At 34.2% G+C, this 17,108-nt stretch overlaps 1 protein-coding gene across 3 annotated transcripts in view; it reads left to right on the top strand.

Moving 5' to 3' along the window:
- POF1B (POF1B actin binding protein) overlaps positions 1 to 17,108 on the top strand; it is a 94,593-nt gene that overhangs the window by 41,618 nt on the left and 35,867 nt on the right. For all 3 annotated transcript variants that reach the window (XM_058536281.1, XM_058536279.1, XM_058536280.1), the window contains 3 exons: positions 7,856 to 7,986; positions 12,725 to 12,752; positions 13,912 to 13,986. In XM_058536281.1, coding sequence (XP_058392264.1) covers positions 7,856 to 7,986; positions 12,725 to 12,752; positions 13,912 to 13,986 — 234 coding nt within the window. The remainder of the gene's footprint in view (positions 1 to 7,855; positions 7,987 to 12,724; positions 12,753 to 13,911; positions 13,987 to 17,108) is intronic.

The following is a 17,108-nucleotide window of genomic DNA, read 5'->3' as shown; positions in this document are numbered from 1 at the left end:
GGGACCTGATAATGTGTATTTCCAAGTTCCCTGGTTATCCTGATGCTGCTGGTCCAGGGACCACAATTTGAGGTCACTATGTGACCTCAAACTCCTTCAATGCCCCACTTCACTGAAAGATTTCTTTGTACTTTCAGCAAAGTACAATGATTATTTTGATTTTCAAGAATTAAGAATCTAACTTTGTCTTCAAGGTGACTCTCTTAATAACCCTACCATTCTACTGACTTATGATCTCATCTTTTTCGTTCCCTTCACCTGCAAAATTCCTGAAGGAGGAGGGCATGCTCACTACTTTCATTTTCTCACTACCCACACATTCCTTAGCACTTTGAAAACCAGATTCTAGTTTCAGCATACTCCTGAAACTGCTTTTATTGACCTTCAAGTTGCCAATTCTACTTCCTTTTCTTCGTTCTCATCTTATTCCAGTCCTACAGCATATGACACTATTGATCCATTCTGTTCTTGATATTCTTTCTTCCCATTATACTGTACTGCTGCTTCTAAGGTTTCTTCTCAGGCTCCTCTTCCTTCTTTCATCAGGAGATCTTCCCCAGGGTCCCATCCTTGACCACCTTCTCCTTTCTTACCCCCTTTCCCTTGACTATATGATATAAAATCTTCTGAGACCTTTACATGGGCACGGTTACATGATCACCTTTACATGGACAACTCCCAAAACTTTCCTCCTCAGCTCTAATCCATCTTTTTTAATGGACTAGTTGACATCTCTACTTGGCTGTCCCACAGTCACCTTCAAATGACCACATACTAGCTTTTCATTCTATGTCCTCTATGTCTATTAATATCTCTAGTGCCCTAATCACCAGACTTAAAATTTAGCATTAGTTTTACTTTCCCTCTCCTTTGCCATCCCACACCTAATCAGTTGTCATATCCTGACAATTCTTCCTACATAGAATCTCTCTCATATAGTTGAAAGTTAGGTTTCCCTCTTGTAACTCTCTTAGCATTTGATCTGTGCCTCTCTTTATAGCCCTTATCAATTGATCAATCTATTACTTACATTAAACTTATTTAGGTACATATCTTAGCTCTTCTAAAAGGCCATAAAGTCCTTGAGAGAGGAGATAGTATCTTATGTGTCTTTTTTTCCAGTAGCGCTTAGAACTATACCTTAGGATAGTGCTTAGTAAGTTCTCAATAAATGTGTGCTGAATGAATGAAAGAATCATGCCCCTGAGACCTTTTAAATCCTGCATGTGGCTTGTGGATATAAATTTTAGCCTTTGGTGTAGGAAAAAAGTTATAATATAAGATAAATTGCATTAAAAGAGTTACTGTATGGGTGCTGTAAGTTCTTCCACTGGCTTTCCTTACATAAAGAAGTGGTTCCACTCCTTGGATAAATTATATACTAAAGAATGGCGAAATAGAGAAATGACAGAGAAGTGAAGAGGAGAAAAAGGTAGCAACGAAAGTATCACCAAGAAGTTATGTATTAAAAAAATATATATTCATTTAAAATTAATTTCTTTGGTGTGTGTATATATATATTTATTTATATATTTATACATATACTTATATATAAAAATATACGTTTATACCTGCCACTTCATTACAAAAAGGATTTGGAGTGGCTTAAGAGAACAATTAAGATGTAATATAATAGAAAAAGAAATGTCGGGGACAGTGTAAATACAATGGAGTAATAACAATAGAAGGAAGAGAGAGTGCACAGAAATGCAGGCCACAGAGTTCCATGTCATCAGTAAAACTGGGCTAAAAACTTGGCTCTGAGCTTTCTGTATACCAGAGGAAAAAAAGAAACATGATTAGTGACAAAATTCCTATTGTCCATGAGAAAAAACTTCATAAATTCTTGATATTCACTTATAGGAAAATATCATACATTTTATTTTCCAGTCAGAAAGAATAGTTTGAGCTGTTACAAATGTTACAAATTCAATCACCTGTATTCATTATAAAATGACAATCCAAACCACCTACTTTTTTGAAGAAGAAGATTGGCCCTGCGCTAACATCATTTGCCAATCTTCCTCTTTTTCTTTTTTCTTCCCAAAGCCCCAGTACATAGTTGTATATCATAGTTGTAGAGTTGTGGCTCTTCTATATGGGACGCCACCTCAGCATGGCTTGATGAGCGGTGAATAGGTCTGTGCCCGGGATCCAAACCGGTGAACCCTGGGCCGCTGAAATGGAATGCGTGAACTTAACTGCTATGCCACCTGGCTGGCCCCCCCACCTAATTTTCTTTTACTTGGTTTGGAGTGGAAGAATCATCTTATTTTATAACATAATTTCAAAATGTACACATACACCAAAAAGGAGTGAAAATAACCTTGATTAGGTTTCACTAAAGTCCATTTCAGTGTGCTTTGTAAAGCACCTCTTCCAACTAGTGCTTTTACATTTGTTATACTTAATATTTAGCCCAAATTTCATCCTTTATTATAAACAGCTTCCTCACTACTTACCTTGCAACAAATGTTTACTTAACGTCTACTATATTCAGGTACTTGGCTAGGTGCTAGAATCAAAGAAAGATATAAAGACAGGGTCTCTACCCTCACGCAACTGAGAGTCTTGTGGAAAATTTGCAGTCATCTTCCACTTGTATCATTATTCCAATAGCCAATTATCCATATGCCTTAAGTTAAATAAAACCATTATTTGTGTGATGGTTTTGCATGATGTATATCTCCAGCAATATGTGTGATATCTCCAGCAACTTTATAAAATAGGTACTAAATTACCTGTATTTTACAGTTGAGGAAACTGAGGTTCAGAGAGGTTAAGCAGTATACAGTATATGTAACCTACAATTAAGAAGTGGGAGCTCCACTTCTGGTTGCAATTTCTATTCTTTCTTCATTCAAACACTTTGCTGCCCAGGTTTACCTACATAGAAAATTAAATTAGGCCTTTATTTTTAAGTACAGAGCTGTTGTTATGAGTAAAGTCTTCATTTTAGAATTGTGATTATCGTACAGTGCATTCAATTCAGTGACAACATTCATTGAAAATATTCTATGTACCAGGCACTGTATAATGCAATATTTCTTTACTAAAATATCTATGGAGATTAAAATAGCAGTGAGGATTTTCAGAACCTAAAATTCTGACTCTCTCTCCTGCTAGCATTTCTTCTTGTGGTACAAAATAGGAAGAGACCAATTATTTTTTTACCCTATTAGCCAAATGACATTGTACCTAACATGCATTTAATTTCACAGGGATTAATGCCCACTGGATTAACTGTGGTTTCAAGCAGTCTGACAGCTATTAAATGTCCCCAAATCAAAATTAATGAAGCAGTAGCCTTATTTACCTACAAATGTCACTATATCATTATGAGCTTTGCAGTATAATAAGCTATACATTGTAACCTTTTATTAATAGTGATGTTTTCCCTTGTCATGCAGCAAAAAGTTTCTACCCAGTAGGGTCTAAGCACCGCAGACCTTGTTACTTAACATGTTCATGACCTTTTAGAGGGTTAGGCATTGATGTATAATCGCTTTTGTATAAGATGGCATTTTAAGCACTTTATAATCTGCTAAGCAACCCTTCTAAATAGGTGAAACATGCACACACTTAAGCCAGTTACCTAGTGGGAATAAATTTAATTAAGTCAACGACCTGTACTACCGGATTGTGATTTGTTCCTTTATCATAAACTATCCCTAGTCCTGAGTAGCATTCTCACAAATGTATGCCATTAAGCTTGAGGGGGGCCAGGCATGAAAATATAGATAGTTCAGCCCAAATCCATAACTATTGTGTACCTACTATCTCCAGGGCTCCATAATAACTACCACTGAATTTTGTAAATATGGTTGTCAAAAGTATCATTTTTGAATATCAAAGTTTATATAATGTAGATGCTAGCAAGAAAATTCCATTCCAAGAATCTCGTAGACCACAAACAAGAACCAAAACCCAAAATTGGAACCAGGACAAGAACTTCCAAGTCAGTAGGGAGGTGAGGTCCATGGTTTCCCTTTACAAGGTACTTCCTTTCTACAGATTTTCTGAAAAATGACCACTAATTTGCCTCTAGTTTCACATCTAAACATTTTTACCTTGCCTTGAGTTTGCAGCAGCAATTCTAATCAAAGGGTTTTTAACTACAATCAGAGACAAGGAATTGGATTGCTTGGCTATTATTATAGTCAAATAGTGATCTGATTAAAGGTACTTGATTGATGCACGCTAAAGAATCTTTAATAATTGTATTAATTTTTTGGAGAAATATCACATTTTATGTATCTGGGAACAACTATGCTTAGCACAGTTTGTATACTTGCCCTGTTTATTTGTGAAGAGCTAAAGCTATTATCCAAGATTGACATTTGAGATAGCTCTCATTCATCAGGCAGAAAAGTAGTATGGGGTACACATATATCTCAAGTATCCTATCAACTTAATATTGTCATAGAGAGAAAACTCCATCCATTAGATTTATCATTATTCTCACCCAAAACCTTCATGTTTCTTTGGGAGGCTCCCTATTTTGGCTCTTTCAAGGCAAGAAGAACACGGCTTTGAGACAACTTTAAAAGATATGTCAAAACACACCCATAGACAGTTCCAATAAAACTAAGAAGCTCTAAGGACCTGTGATTTAGTAATGGAAAATATTGCTGACTGGCACATCACAGTTTACGGTTAGGAAATTTCATCCTGTTGTTGAGAATAGTCCTGTCAAAGACTTAACGGTAGATGAGAATCTGACTTCTGTCTGTCTTCTCCTCTCCACACTTTTGAACTCAACTGGGTTTTGGTTCTGATTGAGTATTACTCAAGTGTTATTGTAAATTGTAGACTGTACAAAACTGAGAAGGAATATATACACAAAGGAGTAAAATTTCGCTTCCTATTTTTCCACGTTGACATCTCTTTTGCCAAAAGAACCCATTCTTCAATTCTAATGCTCTTACCTTTTCTCTAGCTTAAATTTATTTAATACAATTAAAATTTATTACCTGAACTTCAGGCACATTTTGCACAGTTTCACACCAAGAAAATCAAACTCTTTACTGCTTCAAGTCCTAGCCCAACTAACCTCCAAAATAATGCAGTTAGGGGCAGTATAATTTCAAAGTAGCCGAGAAAACAAACACAAGAGGTCATCTGAGGAGGCAATGTTGTGTAGTGGTTACAAGACAGCATTACCTCATTTAATCTTTATGTGAAGTTCATAGCACAATGTCAGGAACATAGTAAGGGCTAAATAAATATTTTAAGACATTTTGAAACTATGAAATTACTCTGTCAAATGAATCAAACTGGAAGGAAAAACCAGGATTTTCATAGCATTATGAGGGGATTATAATCAGCTAAGAGAGAAAAATATGTAAAATACTAAACATATCAAATTAGTTGTTTGCAGATTCTAACAAAGGGGGCTCAGTACTTGAATATCTTTGGCTGAAGAAATGCCCTCTTCTATTTGAGAAAGTTACAGTTTTGGAAGGGACATACATAGAGAGGTGAGGCAGGAAGAGGGTATCTATCTGGCCAGCTACAGCATTGAAATAACCTGAAGACCAATGGAATGACATTGACATCACAGCTAGATTTTCTTCTTATCCAGTTAACTTTGATTTTTAAAATCATATTTGAAACCATGTTTTTAGGCCACTCCCAGTTTGGTGAACATATAGATGGTGTATAGGGAGAAATGCATGAATAAAATATGAAATCAAAAATATTCATGATTATTTTAAATAAAGACTTGCCTAATTTTGACCTTCATTTCTTGAGAGGGGACTGTCACTGAGGAGCTGACTGCCAAGATCTAGAAATCTAGGTAGAACTCAAATGTCAGTCTCCAACAGTACAAGGAGTTCAGTTTAGTTGCTGCACTTAAACTTACCTGAACTTAGGAAGAGGGTGTAAGGGATCACCACGATATTCTTGAGGAAGTGCTGCCTGTGCTCTTTTTGGCTTTCTTAACCATTCTTGGTTGGTTGCTATAAGAGAGAAACCTGTAAAAAAATTCTTTCCAGAATTAGCTGGCATTGGGGTCACTCCTAACCAGGTAGATGATTTGTTTCAATTCAACAAGTACTTACTGAGCAACTATAGGGTGTTCAATCAGTATTGTGCTAGATACTATGGGATATATTAAAAAGGATGACTCATTCTTTACTCTTAAGTTTGTTTATTTCTTTTGGGTAAGGAGAGGGTGCTAAGAGAAAAAGATTTACATATGTAAAATAATATGAAAACAGTTCAAGATAACTGAGCACAAAGAGCTTAACTGAATTAGCTTGTTGGCTGGCATTGTTTCAGTTTTCATGGTGATGGTAGATCTTGAGATGGATTTCAAAGGATGGGTAAGATTTGGATACACAGCCAGAAGGAGAGAGAGTATTCGAAGGAGTCAAAAATGTTGGTAAAAACCAGAGGCAGGAATAACAGGATGTGTGCCCAGGACAGTGAAATTTACTATGGCTGGAACAGAGAACATGTTGGGAAATAGAAAGTGTTACTATGTTCATGTAAGCATTTAAAGGTTTTATATTGAATATATACAACTTATTAATGCTATGACATTTAAACATACTGTATGATGGTATTGACTTTACCAATTTATCCATCTACTCATCCCTTCATATAGGAGACTTGACTCGGTTTAGGAGGCAATCATTACTTCTCTAGGAAAGCAACTTCAAAGGGTACATGGATAAGGTAGCACTGTGGTGTATTCAACCAGACTTTTAAAAATGTAAAAAAAATATATATCTTAATAAAAACATGATGATACTATACTGTATGCTGAATGTGGCTTCTTCCATTTATCTGTATTTTATAAATGGCTTATCGTATCACAGACATGATTATGAAAGCTCATCTTTGCTTACTTTGCAATCCTTCCATTTGCCTCAGCATACGTGATTTTTTAGGGTCTGCATTCAGAGGACAGTGTGAAAAGGAAGTATCAGTGGTCAAATTTGAAGTTTATTTATCATATATATATATATGTATATATATATATTCAGGAATATATGTATTTATAAGACATCTTTGGTCCCACATGTAATATCAAAGGTAGTATGGAATGCAACCTAAGTTATTAACCTCCAGGTAGTGTTGTTTTGAGGATGGACACAAGGTAGTCAATAATATTGAAAAGATTCATACCAAAGGATATGAAGTCAATAGAATAGGTCTTATTTAGGACACTATTCATAGTAATTTGTGTTTAGGATCTCAAGTGCCTATGAGGTCTAGGAATTTTCTACATTTGGCCCTGAACTGCTCTTTCTCATGTCAGATTGGCTAGATATTCAGTCCAGATATTAAATGGAGGGAATCCAACAAGAAATACATAAAAACACATTGAATTGAGAAGGTTTTTTAATCCAACTTTAAGATACACTAATAAATCAAGCTGACTTGCTCTGAAAGGATGCAAGTCCAAATGAAATTAATTCTTCTATGGTTAGTAAAATTCAAATAATTCACATTTTCTTTTCCAACAGGGGACAGATGAGTAAGCCATGTTGTGATAATGGGCAATTCAAAGATTTTGAATTACTTGTTTTACTGTTTTATTTAAGCATCTATATTCAATAAATTTTATATAAATTATTCAAGATTTGCATTCATTAGGTCACTTAGACTTGAGTGAAGTGAAATTGAAAATGTTACTGCAATGTTACTTTTCCTTTAAATTCCCCCCATATTGAAAAATGTATACCCTAGATACAAAGAAATTTAGTGGCTTGATTCAGGTGATGACTTTGTAATGAGTTACTTGTATTAACAGGTTATTTCACTTTTTTCATTTTACATCAAAGCATCTGTGAACTTAGCAACATTTAATATTATTTATAATTGTGGTTGATGTTTTCTTCAGGTGATAATTCAGGATGATGGCCCTGAAAAATTGGACCCCAAATATTTTGGAGAGTTGCTTGCTGATCTAAGCCGTAAAAATACGGATCTATATCACTGCTTATTAGAACATTTGCAGAGAATTGGAGGAAGGTACTGTAAATATATCATTTGCCTTGATGTAGCTATCAAAAATTTTACAATACTCTAGTATTTTTTTAATAGACTTTATGTTTTAGAGCAGTTTTGGGTTCACAGCAAAATTCTAGTACTTTTAATGGGGAAACAGGGTAACTATATGAGAAGATCTGAGCAAATGTCTCATTTTAAGAGTTAATGTTCTTTATGAAAATCATCAAAAAGATCACAACAGCCCTTTTAGGATCAGTAAAGAATTCTGTGTACCTTCTTTTGTAATGTACTTTGACGGCAAATGCAGCCTCTTGGGCAAGGAGCTCAAAAACTGCATGGCACACTGACTTGTTACACTGACTTGTTTTAAGATATAAGATACAATCCCACCGCCAACACACTATTGTTTATCTTCCACTGATGTGCGCTCAACATATGAAGGCCAGAGTTTAATATACATTTAGTGTTATATACTATTATATATGTTATGTATTATTTTAATAGTATATATTATAATACATATAACTTATTTAATGATAATATATCAAATATAAATTATATAAACATCTATTCATAAATCAATGTAAATATAAATATGTATATTATATAATATTAAAAATAAGTAATATATAATTATATATTTAAATATATATATACATAAGCAATTTATCAACTGTTCATGTATAGATGAGAGCATATTATGTCATGAAATGAATTCCATAAGCTACACCCCAAAAGTTGCCTTCTACTACATAGTCACATCATATATATGGCCATCTATCAGGCAAAATCTAGGAAAACTCCACAAATTCATAAAAATCTGGAGGATAAAGGAAAGTCAGTAGAATTTTTTCTGGTTCACACTTCACTAACTAGATTCTTCTACTTCTTAGAGATCTTTAATCTCTTGTCCGTCTCTTTTCTCTCAATTTATTACATCTCTTTCTCTCCATTTACTAGTTCCCTCTTCCCTAACTTTCCTTGCTTTCATATTCATGACTGCAACCATTCTCTTACCATTACCCTCAATTGCCTTGCCTTCTAATCTTATTGTCTCTCCCACTTAGCAAAATCTCAACCCTGGATTAGTCTAGCTTTTTGCTTTTTTTTTGTTGCTTTTCACCACCATCTCCTCCGTCCAATATCCAACACTCACTACCCCTAGAATTCAGAGGGGTCCATGAGAGTTGTTTTATTTACCCTGGTTTCCTTGGTGCTTAGTTTGGTGACTGATTTAGTGTGGTGCTCAATAAATATTTGTTGAATAAATGAATGCTTTCTTTACTGCTACACCCATGCAGTTGAACACTGTTAGAGAAAAGCACAGCCATTTATTTGAATTGGGGTCATTATAAACGCATGATTTCCATCTTCAGCTAGGCCTTCATCACTGTTTTATACTAATCAACACCCTCTCCCATTCATTACCCAACTATTTCACACATTCATCCGTTTGCATAAGGTCACTACGTTAAAATCTCCCCCCTTACTCTGTCATCAATTATTTATCGAGTGTCCACTATGTGCCAGACACTGTGTTAAGTGCTTTTTCTACATTATCTAATTCACACTGTAACCCTAAAAAGTTTCAAATGGAGACCCAAGGGAGTAAGTTATTAACTTAAGGTTACACAGCTACTAAGTGCTTGAGATGGATTCAAACATTTCTGAGTACTCTTTTTACCTGTAAACTATGACTCAGCTTTTCTGTAAAGCCTTCCCTAGATACTCAGTTTGGTCTAGGTGTTTCTCTTCTGTGCATTAATCGTGACCTGTGAATATTTCTATCAAAGTATCACATTGTAAAATCAAGAGCATATAGAGACATAGACTTAAGTACTTTGATTCTAGATCCAGAGTTCATATTGGGGCTCATGTCCCAGCTTTTGTTACCTACTACATGTGTAATATCAGGCAACTTGTTTAACCTCTCTGTACCTCAGTTTCTTCATCTGTAAAATAGGGATTATAATAATAATACTTATCTCATAGATTTGCTATAAGCAATAAATGATTTAAGACATGCACTTAGAAGCAGTATCAGCATTATGTGAGAACTTGGAAATAGACCTATGGAATCAGAAACTCTGGGGGTAAGGCCCAGCAACAAGCCCTCCAGAGGATTCTGATACATGCTCAAGTTTGAGAACCACTGACCTAAGGCCACAAAAGTGGCAAAATCTGGGACTAGAACTCATACTCTGAGAACTTTTTCTCCTTAGGCAAATCGCTTAACCTTTCAATACTAGATATGTATCTCCAAATTGTTTAAGATATTGCAGACAAATTAAAGAAATTATCAATTTTTTGAATCATCAAATTTGAAGAAGTCACAGGATTTAGACCGATTTTACATTGTTCAAATTTTGCCCTGGAACAATTATGTTTGTATGAAGTACAGGACAAGATAATATTCGTATTTTGTATTGTCCAAAAATACTTCAGAGCACATGGCATTGATAAAGTCGCTACTCAGTGAAGGTTTATAGAATACAGTTAAATATATTCTAAATGTATTAATCTCATATGAATTAGAAGTAGACAAAATAATTTATCAAGGAAAGATAAATTATTTCATAATGGTCATCCAGGTAAAGGTCTAATCTGGGGTTTTGAAAGAACTTCCTCTCATTGAGGAAGGAAGTTTGATTTGATAAATGTACATGGGTGACCTCTCATTTGCTAAATGTACATGGGTGACCTAAATGTGTAATTAAGCACTGCAAAGCCTTGAATTTAATTCCTAGAGTAGCTAAAAATACCAAAAAGAAAATAGAAAGCTAGTATCCCCACATAAGTAAACACTCTAGCACGCAGAGGGTCTCATAAAATTTTGGTGCTTAAGAGTTTATGTTTGTCAGAAGGTTGTCAGTTTCTTTCTTATCATTACTTCCCTCTCTCCCTCCTTTCTTTCTTTTTTTGTTTTTCCTTATTACATTCCTTCCTTCCTGGGAGGTGAGATGGTATACAGTGAGTGCCACTCTTTTTTTTTTTCTGCCCAATGTAATTCTGGCTACCATCCCCCAGTGCTGAACAGAAACATAATCCACACTGACCTCTCCACCTCCCTGCTCTGCTCTATTTGTTTCCACTCTCTCCCCTCTCCCTCCCTTTTTGTTTCTACTTTTCTTCTCTTTCCAAATTGCAACTCAACAATGAGTGGGCTGCAGGGTCAGAATTAAGGAAGGTTGTCTTAAGAAACCATTCTGGTTACTTTTTCAAATTCCAGTATTAAGTGCTGTTGATTGTCTCATTTTGTTTCTTTGTTTTGTTTCCTTATTTGTAGAAAGAAGTAAGTGACTAGAGACGTGTGTACTAGGTTGGCATTGGAATGGAAAATTTAAACATAAAAAGTCTATTAATAGTGTGATAATTCCAGTTAACAATAATGCAAGACTACTAAAACTGCATTGTGATTCATATTTTTAACTTGTTTTAGCTTCCAATATTTGCATGCAGTTACTTTAGTAAAACATTTAAAAAGTAGAAGATATTTCATTTTTTTTTGCTAGGGCCTCTCCACAATTTCTATTTTGGGCAACACAGGAAATACCACATACATACATACAGACGATTGCACATATGCAGTTATGCCTTGGGAAATGGAATCTTCAGTTCTCTTTCTCCACATTAGCTTGTGTATTTTTATAAACGCATGCAAGAGGTTTTGCACAGTGAGTGACCCACTTATCTCTGTAAACAATATATTACTCATAAGTACTTACTTAGAAGGTAAAGGTAGGAGCTAATGTACTAGCTTATATCTCTAAAATACTTTTCTGTTGTACTGAGGATATGGCAGTCATATATCTATGATTTTCTGAAACCGTCTTATTTTAAAATATTCTGTCTTGCTGTCAGCACATGTGTACTGGCTTTTTGTTTCACAAGTATGTTCACCATATGTATTTTGAGCCCAATTCTTACACTAAGTGCAGAGAGAGCAAGTAGGCAAAAATAAAGGCCTGTCTGTAGCCGCTCACAACACTAGAACTGTATCCTTCCCAGCTTTCACCATTCCCCAAAGGAGTGAGTGCCAGACTGGTATAATGACTAACAATTCTCTTGCAGGATTTGCCTGCCTAACATGGCTCCACAAAGGGCCTTCCAATCCTGGTGGCCAAACCTTCAATTTAATGCTGGAAATTCTATTATCTTACTAGAATTTTGGTCATGCTGCTTAAGGCTCTGTCCTTATGTAAACATTCAAATACCCTTTAAGCTTCATCATTGCCATATATATTGTAGTGTAGATTGAATGAGTTACTCAGTTTTGTCTTGAAAGTTTTGATTTTGATAAAAAGAGCATGAATGACTTGAAGACGCTGTAGAGAGAAGCTGGAATCAGCACTGAAAGGGAGCAATACAAGGAGAAAAGGGAGGTGGAAATAGAGAGAGAACAACTATTATTGTTGTTTATTCACTCAGGTAGCATTTATTGCCAAGCACTGAGGACTTCTACATCTAGCCACAAATGGACTGGTGCAAATGGATGGTACTAGCCAATTCTACACATTCTATTGGCTTGTTATTTGGATGTTGTTCATTTTTAATAGATTAGCTAGTTCCAGGAAAATTTTATTTTTTTCAAGTGTCATTTTCATTTTAATTTAAAATTTTTAGTTTGGATTATAAATTGAATCAGTGCTATTATGATGTATCAAAAAGTAAGATAAAATAATTAGAACACGAGCATTTATATATGATCAATGTATACATTTTCCTAAGGTTATCTATCTTTTTTTTTTCATTGTTGCAGCAAACAGGACTTTGAGTCTACAGATGAGGTAAGTGCAACAACAGTTGAAAATCAAATATAGTTTATAAGGCAGATTCTGATATTTGTACTAATAATATTGTTTTAGTTTGATACCTTTATTAGATTGGAAACACACGTTAGTGAAAGGAATAGTGATCATTTTTCCTTTAAAATGATATAACCCTTATATCTTTGTAATGGCTGTAAAAGTAATAATAGTAAAAATAATAATCATTCATACAATGTTTTATCAGCTGTCGCTTAATGATTTAATTTGTCTTTGCTTATCAGAACATTTAAAGTTTCATTGACTACATACTGTCTGCTTTAGAAAAGTGAAATCTACATTAATAAATAGCAAGTTTAGTTTTAATGTAATTTGAAACCTTGTATGTCCCATGCCAAATAGCCAGCAACTGGAAGTAAATTTTTTTCAGGTATTAATTCTAGTATATGTGAACATTTCGTTAATAATTACTTTTAATGAAATAAATCATCAAATAGAGAAATAACTGATTTCAATGTAATATATAAAGCACAATGGCCTCTTTTGTGTTACTTTTTATCTTTTCTCCAATGTACTGATATACTGCATTCCTTACAATAATTCAGTAAGCCCTAAATTGTCTTTAAGAAATACTGACTTCAATTCAGCTTTTAACTTAAAATTAGTTGAAGCTTCTCAATGTTGCCGTGGCAATATCATAATCTTTCAAAAGTCACCACAGCTTTATGTAAATTCTTAATAAACGGTTAATTTTATTTCAATAAACACCAAATTTTCATTATTTAAAAAATCAGCTTCTAAAACGTCATATCTACCACCCAACAAAACTTCCAGTTGTTGAAAGATACACTGAAATTAAGTGTTTAATGGAATTTAAGAGACTATCCTTTTGTTTTTAAGTTACTTAAAATAAAAAAATAGAACATCTGATTTGTTGCCCAAAGCTTTTTCTTAAAATGCCTGGAATTCAGGGCTCTTTCCATGGTGTATGTACTATAATCAATTTTTTAAAAGAACTGATAAGGCTTTAAATGAAGTTTGTAGCAACTATTGCCCAAAAAGTGAAATAATCTTTTGATGTCCCTAAAAATATGCCCTGCTGCACAAGTCTGTGGACTGCTGACCCAGGATTAAAATACTAATGTGTATCTGTTCAATGGATAAACCTCTTTTCTTATAGTCAGAAGACATTGAATCATTGATTCCTAAAGGATTGTCAGAGTTTACAAAACAGCAAATTCGCTATATTCTGCAGGTGAGATGGGGTCAAGAGTGGGTGTGAGATCAACACTTAAGAAACCACTAGCCTAGAATGCTTCCTTTAATTAAGAACAGAAAGTTTCAAATAAAAATCCTGTTTCACAAGAGTTGATTATACTTCCATTAAATGGGTTGCATTATTTTTTGGTCAGACTATCAAACATGAGTATTGAATGACTAGCATTCAGGAAAGCATTCTAGAAATATTAAACCCTTGTTATGGAATGCTCTTATTCTCTCCTTACTGCTGTAGCACAACCTGACTCTCTAATTGATAGCCTTTGCTCTCCCCTTCTCCATTCTACTTTCTACCCCTTCCCACTCTACTCCTGGCGGTGAGAGATGGTTAGTGCTTTTCCTGAACAGTGGAAGGCTAGAGATCACTGGAGCAGTAAATTCCCCTACAATGAAAGGAGAGACAGATCAAGATAGGTGCCAAGGAAATATGGAGAAAAAGAACACATGTTTGCAAGAAAGGATTCTAAAGATAATCTAGTTTTGTCTAGCGAGGCCAATTTCTAAGTTAGACATTTGGTCTCAAACCTTTTTGATCATACAAATATGAGACCTGGTGGCATATTTGTGAAACTTAAATGAAATATTATTTTTAGTTTCAAAGTGTCTGCATTATAAAGAGACAGTGGTGTGGGGAACATATATGCTCTGCAGAACCTGAATCTTGGAGACATAACTGATAGCATCTCTGGTGGTGGGATGTCCATCCAAAGTGCATTCAAGGGCCTATTTCTTTGAAAAACTCTTTCTGAGATTTTTGCATCTAAGTTGATGAGAGACATTGGTCTGTAGTTTTCTTTTCTTGCCTTCTCTTTGGTTGTGGTATCAGAATAATACTAGCTTCATAAAACGAACTGGGAAGTGTTTCTTCCTTTTCTGTTTTCTGGAAGAGACTGTATTGACTTGGTATTAATTCTTCTTTAAACATTTGGTAGAATCCTTCAGTGAAAATATCTGGGCCTGGAGATTTTTTTGGGAGTTTTAAAAAATTCTAAATTCAATTCCTTAATAGTTATAGGTCTACTCAAATGATCTGTTTCAAATTGGGTGTGTTGCAGTAGCTTGTGGTTTTCAAAGAAGTAGTCCATTTAAATTAATCTAAATTGTCAAATTCATATGTGTACAGTTGTTCATAGTATTCTCTTATTATCCTTTTGATGTCTGCAGGGTCTGTACTATCATCCCCTATTTAATTACTGATACTAGTAATTTGTGTCTTCTCTCTTTTTTCTTTGTCAGTCTTGTTGGAGGTTTATCAATTTTATTGATTTTTTTCAAACAACTTAGATTTTATTTTATTGAGCTTCTCTATTGTTTTCCTGTTTACACTTCTATTGATTTTCGCTTTTGTGTGTATTTTTTCCTTCCTTTGCTTGCTTTTGGTTTATTTTGCTCTTCTTTATCTAGTTTCTTGATAGAGAAAGTTAGATTATTAATTTGAGACCTTTCTTATTTTCTAATGTAAGCATTTCATGCTATAAATATGCTCTCAGCATAGCTTTAGCTATGTCCCACAAATTATATGTATTTTCATTTTCTTTCAGTTATGTGTATTTTTTATCTCTCTTTAGATGTCCACTTTGACCCATGGATTATTTAGAAGTGTATTGTTTAGTTTCCAAATGTTTAGAGATTTTCCTATTGTCTTTCTGTTATTGATTTCTAGTTTGATTCCATTGTGGTCAGATAACATACTCCATATGAGATCAATTCTTTGAAATGACTAAGTTTTGTTTTATGGTCAAGGATATAGTCTATCTTGGTATATGTTGCATAGACACATGAAAGGAATGTGTATCTGTTGTTGGATGGAGTGTTCTATAAATTCTGATTAGATTCTTTTGTTGATATTGTTGTTGATTTATTTTATATTCTTGCTCATTTTCTGCCAAGTAGTTCTATCAGTTGCTGAGGGAGGGGTATAGAAGTCTTCAGTTATAACTGTGGACTGGTCTATTTCTCTTTTCAGTTCTATCAGTTTTTGTTTTACACATTTTGTAGCTCTGTTGTTTGGTGCATAAACATTTAGGGCTGCTATGTCTTCTTGGTGGATTGACCCTTTTATCATTATGTAGTGTTCCTCTCTGTCCCTGATAATTTTCTTTGCTCTGAAGTCATTTTTATGTAATATCAATATAGCACTCTTGTTTTCTTTTGATTAATGTTTGCATGGTATATCTTTTTTTCCAACCTTTTACTTTCGATATATGTATTTTAATTTTCATTATATTTAAAGGGAGTTTCTTGTAGAAAACACATAGCTGGGTCATGTTTTTTTCTTACTCTGTCAATCTCTGTCTTTTAATTGGTGTATTTGGACCAAGTTATAATTATTGATATGTTAGAGCTAGATCTGCCATTGTTATTTTTTGTCTTCTGTTTGTTCTCTGTTTTCTTTGTCCTGCTTTCCTGTGGATTACTTGAATATGTTTTAGAATTCCATTTTGGTTTATCTCTAGTGCTTTTGAGTGTATCTCTTAGTATAGCATTTTTAATAGTTGCTCTAAGTATTACGTTATATATATCCGTAATTTATCCCAGTGTACTGGTATCAGTATTTTATCAATTTCAGTGACCTATAGAAAATTTTGCTTCCTTTATCTCTCTTTGCCCTCCACATTTATAATATAGTGGTCTTAAATAGTTCCTCTACATTCATTTAGAGACACATCAGACAGTGTTATAATTTTTTGCTTCAACCATCAAACATAATTTAGAAAATGCAAGAGGAAAAAGAAAACCTACTCTATTTACTCATATTTTTGCTTATCATATTATTTCTTCCTTCTTGATGTTCCAAATTCCTTCTTTTATCATTTTCTTTCTTTTCAGAGAACTTCCTTCAGCCATTCTTTTAGGGTAGATCTGCTAGTGACAAATTCTTTTCATTTTTCTTTGACTGAAAATGTTGTGATTTCCTCTTCATTCCTAAAAGATATTTTCATTGGATACAGAATTTGCTGTTGACAAGTCTTTTCTTTCAGCACTTAAAAATGTTGTGCCACTTCCTTCTGGCCTCTATGGTTTCTGATGATAAATCTGTTGTCATTTGAATTGTTATTCCCCATAGTTAAGGTTTCTCTTGCTGCTTTCAAGATTTTA

The sequence above is a fragment of the Diceros bicornis genome, chromosome X (genome assembly GCF_020826845.1).
Source record: "Diceros bicornis minor isolate mBicDic1 chromosome X, mDicBic1.mat.cur, whole genome shotgun sequence".
In the NCBI taxonomy this organism is placed as follows: domain Eukaryota; kingdom Metazoa; phylum Chordata; class Mammalia; order Perissodactyla; family Rhinocerotidae; genus Diceros; species Diceros bicornis.
This window is presented reverse-complemented; position numbering and strand designations above follow the sequence as displayed.